The sequence below is a fragment of the Pundamilia nyererei genome, unplaced genomic scaffold (assembly GCF_000239375.1).
Source record: "Pundamilia nyererei isolate P.nyererei 1_Seehausen unplaced genomic scaffold, PunNye1.0 scaffold00316, whole genome shotgun sequence".
NCBI lineage: Eukaryota > Metazoa > Chordata > Actinopteri > Cichliformes > Cichlidae > Pundamilia > Pundamilia nyererei.
In genome coordinates, this window is record NW_005187717.1 from 155,186 (window position 1) to 165,220 (window position 10,035).

Here is a 10,035-nt window from a genome sequence, read left to right on the forward strand (position 1 = left end):
TGTGTGTGTGTGTGTGTGTCCTGCTGATCAAAGGGTCATAAAAGGCACATCCTTGGTCAGGAAGAGGGTAGACCTCCCTCACCCTAGATAACATTGGTGAGGAAGTCAAGCAGTTAAAGCACTTAGACTAGAACAGACGTAACTACGTTAATCCTGCCATAAAACAATAAGAGAAGGTATGACCTCTCTCGTGCTCCCAGGATGTGGGTGTGCATTCTAGTGTGGAATACACACCAAGCCTTTGCAGCCTGTGCATTCTAGTGTGGAATACACACCAAGCCTTTGCAGCCTGTTAAAGATCACACACAATTAATTATATGCCTCTAAGTATACATGGTTGAATATTTCCTAATACAAATAACTACATGCAGTATTCTACCATATACAAACTTATATCACTAAAAGATTATACTGACTACTAAATACAATTTTCCATTAACAGGTCAGATCAAAACCATCTCCAACTCTCTTAGTGGCCGAAGCGAGAGCCCGCCTCTCTGAAAGGACTTTTCAGGTAGGCCTGGTGGGCGTGTCCTGTCTAGAGGATGGCCACACCTGAAGTAGATGATCACATACACCTGCAGCTAATGAAGCGTCGTTGGGGAGCTTCTTAAGACTGTGGCTGAGTGCTCCTCGGTGTGGGATTGTTGTGTGAGACTCCACGTTAGTGGCGATAAATTTTAAGTCCGGTGAGTCGAGTGTCCTGACAAGTTGCCTCTTTGTTATTTTCTCCAGCAAGGAGCAGGGAAGACAAGAGCAGCGAGCACGGGGTGCGAAGGCACACAGGAGCGGAAGAGCACGGACTTGTGGGTGAAGACACGGCACGGAAGTCAAGGGGAAAACACGGGGATTTATTCTGTGAACTATTACACCACTGTAAATAAACACACTGCCTTCATCATTAAGTCCTGCATCTTGGGTCCTCATTCCTCTCATCCCCACGGTCTGCCACACAGACCGTGACAACCTGAAGTGGTTTGGACATGTGCAGAAGAGGGATAGTGGATACATTAGGCAAAGTTGGAGCTGCCAGGCATTAGGAGAAGAACCCTTGGATACAACAAGGACTTAACAGACATAAGCAGAATAGTGTTTTTATGCCCGCTCAACAAACAGGCCTTTGTTGTCAGTATTAAGAAGAACCAGATGTTAATGCTTGTAGAGAATGTAAAATATCTACATCTGATTGACTCACCCATACACGCAATGTGCTGCAGTGATGACCCAGTATGGTGATATGATGGAGCCTCCACACAGGTGTTCATTCCTAAAATGGAGGCTAACTTGCCAGGGGAACTGGCCTTGTTTCGTGATGTTACCTCCAACAATACGTGTCCTGTACTGAGGCCTGAGACCGCAATCTGAGGGCACAGAGAAACAAAGTGTCAAGCAGTTATAGTGTCACCACCAGAAGGTTAGTACTGTCCTATAGTGACAGTGTGTTGGCTGGGAACGAAATTTCTTTTAGAGCTTTTGTTTTTTCTTTTTTTCCTTTCTGTTTTTTTTCTGTTCAAGTTGTGTGCGATTGGTCGACTACAGGACATCAAATAGTCATTGCTATGCACTGAGCAGGGAGGGGGAGGGGTTACAGACTCAGCACACACAAAATAAAAAGGGGGGGGGGGCTGAGACAGAGAAAGAGTATAGCACTACAAAGATAACAAGCTGGAAAGGTGAGGAAATAAGTGATACACTTCAGTTGTTAAAATTGTTACATGGATGCTTTTTTTGAGTTTTACATATTTTAATTTATGTTATGTTGTTTGATCTTCTGTGTTGTTTCACTGTAAGTTTATGCATATTGTACATACAATCAGTGAATGGATCTTTTCGTGCACCTGATTATAAACTGGTTTGGTATTTATTTTTGTACTTGAAAATTTATTTTTTTTGCAGCATTGTTGTATGTTGAGGTTAATAAGCCAAATAAATAATAAACATTTGATATAATGTCTCCTGGGCTTATCCATTTCAGGGTCACGGGGATGCTGGAGCCCATCTCAGCTGCCATATGGCAGGAGGAGGGGCTTACCCTGCCCAGGCAGTTGCAGGGCTGACACAGAGAGACAGACAGCCAATCACACTTACATAACCCAGGACTTTCTTCTGTGCTGACCACTGCATCTTGAAATAATGCGTGTTTTGTAAATTAGTAATTTTACAGAGTAACGACAAACTAATGCAACAAGTAGCGTAAAGAATTTGTTTTTCCAGTGAAGAATTAAGGAATGTAATGGATTACTTTTAAGAAAATGTTACTTTTAGTAAATGTAATTAGTAGCAATGAAAGTGATGAGTAATGTGGAATACCTTACATTTGTGGGGTAACGACTTCAATACTGCTGACCAAAAAAAAGCCACTACTACTACTGCTACTTTGATGAAACCTTGCTCTGTACTAAAAAATCTTGAAGGAGAAGGTCTCGCCTTCAGTTTAGGCCCTGAATCTTAAGCCCTTAGGCCTTGATTATGCAGCAGGTATGATCGGAAACATGCAGCAACTCCACTGCTTAAAGCCTAAAAGAAGGGGGAAAGAAGCAGATTTTGGAATGCCTGGCCTGCTGAAAAAACAAATTTCTACCATTTATACCAATTTAAGCATCACATTTAAGCATTTAAACAATGCTTAAATCGCAGCAAAACAGTTAAATTTGGTTTATTAAACATTAGGTCTCTCTCTTCTAGGTCCCTATCAATAAATGATTTAATAATTGGGCAGATATAGAGAGATAAAAGTCAGAAGGATAAACCAGATGTTCTCCATTAAACCATCCAAGATGTTCTTTCAGTGCCAGAGGAACAGTCTGAGAACATCATCACCAGGGCAGGAGGTGCAGCACTACTGGAAGAGCATATGGGAGAAGGATTGCATAACAATAATGCTCAGTGGTGGATCTAAGAGCAGACCATGGTAATCTCCACCCTGAACATGCTTCAGTCACAGTCACAATGGGAGACATCCAAGAAACAGCATGAAGAGTTGGACAGGACCAGGGCCTGCTCTCCAACTTGCTCAATAGGTTAACTGCACTCAATGAGTGTCTGGCAGCACAAACTAACCAGCTGCTAATGCATTTGATGCACCCAGAATGACCAGCTGCAGGCCAGATAGTCCTGATCCTCAAGAATCTCCAAAAGGGACTGGTCCCATCCAACTACTGGCCAAAAATCTGCCTCAGCACAACACGGATGCTCCTGGCATCATAGCGGCTAACATGAATAGGCACATGGTTCATACTCTAATATCTAGAACTGTACAAGATTAACAGGACCCTAAGAGCCGTCATCAAGAATAAAATGGAGATGGGCGGAAAAACACAAGAGGTTAACTGTTCGGTGTAGGCCTAAACCCCCCCAGCCAGATCATCAGCAAGTCTGGCTACAGATACCGAATTCAGAATGGAGCAAATACCCTCTACATGGATGACATCAATCTGTTCGCCAGGAGTGAACGAGACATCAGTTCACTGATCCACACCACTAAGATCTAACAGAAGTGACATCGAAACTTCATCCGGTCCGGAGAAGTGTAGTCAGATGGTAACAAAGAGTGGGAGAAGACAACATTACAGACATCAAGGACCTCAGAATCCCAAAGGCAAATATGAACCATGAAGAGGCTGCTAGGAAAGCTGTAACCACCAAATACCTGCAGAGTAAGCTAAGTCCTGAGGACTCAGATGAATGGGAAGAAAAAGATCCGGCCAACACCTGTGCCCTGCTGTTTGTCAGATACCCTGCTGATACAATGATTGGTCAAAGGAGAAGACAGAAGACACTGACATCAGGTCAAGAAAGCTCCTTACCATGCCACGAGGGTTTCACCCCAAGTCCAGCAGAAGCAGAAGAAAGGAGGCCAAAGACTAGTGTGTGTCTAAACCACTCTCCATCAGCAGAAACCCAAGAAAGAAGAGGGGCGAGAAGAGAAACCATTATAGAAGGACGTGCCCTTGTACAACATGTACTGGCAGATAGAAGAAGTAACTAATATTGAGAAATCCTAACAATGGCTGGACAAAGCTGGACTGAAAGACAGGACAGAGGCAATAATCATGGCAGCACAGGAACAAGCTCTAAGCACAAGATTGAAAGGAGCTGGAGTTTACCACACCAGGCAGGGCATACATGGAGCGCCATAACCAAGTGGCTAGAATAGTACACAGTGACATCTGTGTCAAGTATGGCTAGGAAGCCCCTTGGAAGTGAAAATGGGATACGCCCCCCAGGGTGGTTGAGAATGACCAAGCTGAGATCCCGGGGGACTTCCAGATACAGACAGCCAATCTGGCATTGACACTGCATGAAGAGTAGGCTAAGTATCAGGTTATGCTTTATAAGCAGGCAGTATATGAGAAGGGATTTGTACTCTTCTGGATTTGTTTGTACCCTGGAAGCAGCAATGTTTGGGTTTTAGCATGACATGTAGAGGAGGTCAATTGAGCCTCTGACTCGTGTGTTGTAAAAATATGGCTAAATAGATTCCTTTATCAAGGCTTTTATCTCATTAATAGTGATGATCAATAGTAGATCATTAAGAGACTGAGATTTGACAAGAGGTTTATGGACACGTTTAAAGTATCCAAGCAAATTTAAGTGAAATGGCTGTTTTGATTCATGTACAAGGGAACTTGGTTCAGCTGTTCCTAGTTCTTCTCTGCCAGGTGTCAGAACGAGTTGCAGTAAAATGAGTTGCTTAAATTACTGCTAGAACATGATGCAAGGAAACAAAATGCAGAAAATGAGAAGCAGTTAGCAATGAAGAGAATGTGTTTTGAAAGCTGTGGAGAGATATAGGCTATATTTGATTAAAAGTGGAAAACTGAAATCTTGTTGAGCTGCGGTATTCTTTATTTTACCATTGGACTGAAAAGTATTATATTTTGTGCAACCTGACACTGTTGTCAAAATTTAATGAAAATGATTCAGAAAACTTTTTTCTCCTTGCTCGAACATGTTTCACATCAATGACAGTGGCTCGATACTGCTGACACTAATGCTACAGTTTGCACTGGAAGTTTACTAGAAAGACAAAGTTCAAGGTTCTTTATTCTAAGTTATTATATTGTAAAAGCAGCTTTCTCTACGCTTACAGGGAACGATTTGGGACTTGGAAAAAAAGGAGGACAAACAATCTTGAGTTTATCTGTTCACATCAAACCCTGTAGGCTGGGTTAGGCTTACGGGGTTATAGTCTTGGATCAGTTTAAAATTTGGATTCTTGAGGCTATAGTTGCACATCAACAATTAAAAAGCAAACACTGCTACTGAAGCTGCTGCTCTAGCAGAAGATTATATGGTGGCTCATGAGTGTGTTTTGGGCGATTCTCATAACCCTGGTACTACAGTTGAAGCTAGTGCTGATTCTGTTAGTGTTTCTGACCAGTCAGGTGGATCAGAGGTCAACTTGTACAACCTGGACAAAGTCTGTAACTTTTGTCATAAAAAGGGCCACTGGAAGGCTGCTTGCTATGCTCTTAAAGCTAAATCTAGACAAAATAGTTTTTGTCTAGAGTAGTTTGTTTAGACTAGTTTTCAAAGGAGAGTGACACAGGTTCCTCTCTCCTAATTGTAGGGGATATATATATTTGCTCTATATATATATATTTTATAGCTTTATTTCAAAAAAAGCAATGAAGGATTAAAATCGATTAAATTTAAGTTTTCACCTCACGCCTTTCTACATACAATAAACTCAAAATTCTTGCAAATTTATTGAAAATAAAAAACATAAAATGCACAGGATTGTATTGAGGGATAGATCAGGGAGAGGGTAAAGAAAATGTTCCACAACAAAGAGCACAGCAGCCACCATCATTCATAAATGAAAGACCATGACTCTTCCTACAGCTGGCCAACCAGCCAATCTGATCAATAAGGGTAGAAGACCATTAGTCATAGAGGTGACCAAGAGCGTTGCTCTGTAGAGAAGGACTGCAGCTCTTCACCACTACTCAACTACTCTTTCAAGGATGTTTTATCAAACATCCTTGAAAGAGTTGGAGATTGGCCTATAATTAGCTAAGACTGCTGGGTCTAGAGATGCTTTTTGAGTAAAGGTTTAACTACAGCCAGCTTGAAGGCCTGTGGTACATAGCTGATTATTAGAGATCGAAGCATTAATTAATGGCAGGACTTCTTTGAGCAGTTTTGTAGGAATGGGGTCTAAAAGACACGTTGATGGCTTGGAGGAAGTAATTATTGAAGTTAACTCAGAAAGATCAATTGGAGAAAAAGAGTCTAACTTAACATCAATGGTACTAAGAGTAGCTGTAGATAATATTACATCTGTGGGATGATTACTGGTAATTTTTTCTCTAATGATTAAAATTTTATTTGTGAAGAAGTTCATGAAGTCATTACTAGTTAACGTTAAAGGGATGGTTGGCTCAGCAGAGCTCTGACTGTTTGTCAGCCTGGCTACAGTGCTGAAGAGAAACCTGGGGTTGTTCTTATTTTCTTCAATCAGTGATGAATAGTAAGATGTTCTGGCTTTGTGGAGGGCTTTCTTATAAAGCAGCAAACTATTTCTCCAGGCTAAATGATGATCCTCTAAATTTGTGACACGCCATTTCCTCTCCAGATTACGAGTCATCTGCTTTAGGGTACGTGTTTGAGAATTATACCACGGAGTCAGGTACTTCTGATTAGAGGCCTTTGAGCTACAGTATCCAGAGTCGTATGTTGTTAAAACAAGATCTAGAGTGTGATTAAAGTGGTGGGTGGGTTCTTTTACATTTTGAGAGAAGCCAATTGAGTCTAATAACAGATTAAATGCCATGTTGAGGCTGTCATTTTTAGCATCTACATGGATGTTAAAATCACCCACAATAATTATTTTATCTGAGCTCAGAACTAAATCAGATAAAAAGTCTGAGAAATCAGACAGAAACTCTGTGTAAGGCCCAGGTGGACGATAGATGATAACAAATAAGACTGGTTTCTGAGTTTTACAGCTGGGGTGGGCGAGGCTAAGCATCAGGCTTTCAAATGAATTAAAGTCTGTCTTGGTCTGTGGTTGATTAATAGAGGAAAATAGGTGTGGCATCATACTTGAAAAGATGTAAAACTGTAAATCCTGTCCAAGGTGCTTCAACAAAGCATTGCGGAAACACTGTGAATACTTAAATACGCATGTTTCACTTTTTTCTCTATGTCATGATGGGGTATTGTTTGCAGATTTTGGAAGTGAAAAGCTAATTTAATCCATTTTGAAATAAGGCTGTAATATGACAAAACACAGAACAAGCACAGTGTGTGGAAAACTTTCTTATATAATAAAAACATCAATAAAACAAATGCTGCATGCTTTCTCACCTAGACATTTTAGAGTTGTCACCAGCCCTGAGCTGCACTGTGTCTTACTGTGGTGAAATAGAAACCATAGGTCAAATGACACGGAAGCTCAGCCGAACTGAACACGTACAACAAGTTAAAACACTCTTATACCTTAAAACGAAAGCTTCAAAATACTTTGATGGTGTACTGGACTAAAAGATCTTTTATTAATCTCGTTCCCTCTAAGCTTTAATATGACCTCTTCTACTTCTTCTCTTTAAATGCTCAGCCACTGGACAGCTGTAGATCACGAGGTAATTGGTGGGTTGTAATTTGATGTCTGGCTCCTCTGGTCTGTATAGTAAAGTGTTCTTGATACTAAAGCCCGTGAAGTGTATGTTTGCACGCTGTTTTACCCAAAGTATTTGCTTTGGTTGGGTGAGTGAATACTTTGGCAGAATTGATTTCAATAGTGTTCTGTAGCAGTCTGTGGTCATCAGAAGTCTTTGATGTTTTCATGCAGGGTACGTCTATAGAGTTCAGATGTGGCTGATACAGTAACAGTTTGTCTCTTTTGAATTTGTAATGTTTTCATAGTTTCGTGAAAATCTTTATAGCGCTCATTGCTGTGTAACAGACTGTTTTTGGAGAGTATTTTGTTTGACTGGTTAATATTGAGGCGCAATTTCTTTTTTTTCTTTTTTTAAATTCTGATTGGCTAATTGGATGACAACAGCAGTGTTATCACTTTGGGGCAAATACACACTTTCCATTTACTCAAACAGGACAAAAGGTGTGTACACCTGATAGATGGGGCGTTCTGAAGCTTGATTATCTGTGACTTGTTCCAGTGAAAAGACATCAGGTCAGTCTGAAGGTCCTTCTCAATGTAGGTCAGAGAGATGAAGAAAGACTCTAAATAACTGAAAAACAAAAGGGTCAGGGTTATGTTCATATATCTTCATATATGTATCCTTCATAGTCTGACATCCTGTGAGACTTTCATGTCTTGGATCTGTTACGGCTCGCACAGATACATTTCAGGGTTTGTCTTTTCCTCTGAAGGTGATGCACGTTGCAAGATTGTCTCTGTTAAACCAACGGTTACTGTTGTTTCAAAACCATAATTACTCTGTGACCTAAACCATCTATTTTTTCTATTCTTACTGTAGTTGGAATGATCAAAGCCCTGTAAACACAGTTGTTTTCAGCTCCAACTAAACTAACTGTACTCTCTTATGTGCAGTAAGAGTTTAGTTTCATGACACTTAATGTCTTTTAAACGTGCTATACAATTAAAGCTGACTTGACTCTTACTTTAATTTTTAAATACATTTTTGGTTCAGCAGTCTCTATAATTTATCTTCTGCTGCCAGCATAAACCAAACTACCCAAATTCATTTTGAATGGTAAATGGCCTGTATTTATATAGCGCTTTACTAGTCCCTAAGAACCTCAAAGCACTTTACATATCCAGTCATCCACCCATTCACACACTGGTGATGGCAGCTACGTTGTAGCCACAGCCACCCTGGGGCGCACTGACAGAGGCGAGGCTGCCGGACACCGGCGCCACCGGGCCCTCTGACCACCACCAGTAGGCAACGGGTGAAGTGTCTTGCCCAAGGACACAACGACCGAGACTGTCCGAGCCGGGGCTCGAACCGGCAACCTTCCGATTACAAGACGAACTCCCAACTCTTGAACCACGATCGCCCCACATTTTGCAGCATAATAACAAGCCCAAACATCGAACCACAGTCACAGAGAATCGCTGATGTGAACAGAGCAGGGACACAAGGAGGGAGGGTTCAAGGTAACAGCCATTTAACCAAGTAAGCAATCCTTTCCTTCAAGCATTATTTTGAAGTGATGTAAGCTGCAGATGACGTTGGACACAAACTGAATAAGTTTTCTTCATATTTTTGGACATATAGTATCTCTAGTACTATATTATCAGTATCTCAGATGTTACAGTATTCATGGATGTTCCATCTTCAACAAGTTAATAAACAAAATACATCCCAGACAGTTTCCCAGTCTATTGCAGTAACTGTACTGTAATTTAATTGGAGATAGTTTACTCTGGTCAAATGGACCACTGGTCCACCACCTTTGGAGCAGTGGTCCACTTTTTAAAAGTCCATCCAAAACAAGAAAATGTGCTAAACAAAAAAAGGACACGAATAAGAAATGTATCATCTCAGCCTGACAACTAGACACTGCAGAAATGAATGAAACATTGGTGTAACCTGGAGTATCCAAGCTGCTTGCAGGCAGCTCTGCCCAGCCTGTTGTTCCAATCTTCTGAGCAGACTGTCCTCCATTTTCCCTGGATCTGAACCTGCAGGACTGAACTTCTGCCACTCAGACGCACTGAGAGACAGACACATGCGACACAGACAGGAAATTACAAGAAGGGAGACGGTACACTATCCTGTTTTCTAAAACATAGAACTGCTGTTCTGGCATCTTCAGTTAATGCCAACTGAGCACATCTGAGCTCAGGAGCTAAGCAGAGCCAGGCCTGGTTGTATGGGAGTCCACCTGAGATCCCCCAGATCCTGTGTGTTTGTCCTGCAGGCTGGCATTGCTGTGAGCTGACCACACGGAGAAACTCACACAGTAATATGAAAACAGTGTCATCCCACAGCCTGTTTACACCCTCAACACATCCTTTTTTCTTCTCATGCTTGTGGTGCTGTAGATGTCACTAAAGTTGTGGCCACTTCATTTCAAACTGTTAAAAAATCCCAGCAG

The 10,035-nt window shown here is 41.3% G+C and overlaps 1 protein-coding gene across 1 annotated transcript in view; it reads right to left on the reverse strand.

The window, feature by feature from the left end:
- Positions 1–10,035, reverse strand: part of tmprss3a (transmembrane serine protease 3a) — a 22,157-nt gene that overhangs the window by 7,564 nt on the left and 4,558 nt on the right. Inside the window, exons 5-7 of the mRNA XM_005751580.1 lie at positions 9,528–9,651; positions 8,079–8,198; positions 1,196–1,378 (exon numbers count right to left, since the gene is read on the reverse strand). Coding sequence (XP_005751637.1) covers positions 1,196–1,378; positions 8,079–8,198; positions 9,528–9,651 — 427 coding nt within the window. The remainder of the gene's footprint in view (positions 1–1,195; positions 1,379–8,078; positions 8,199–9,527; positions 9,652–10,035) is intronic.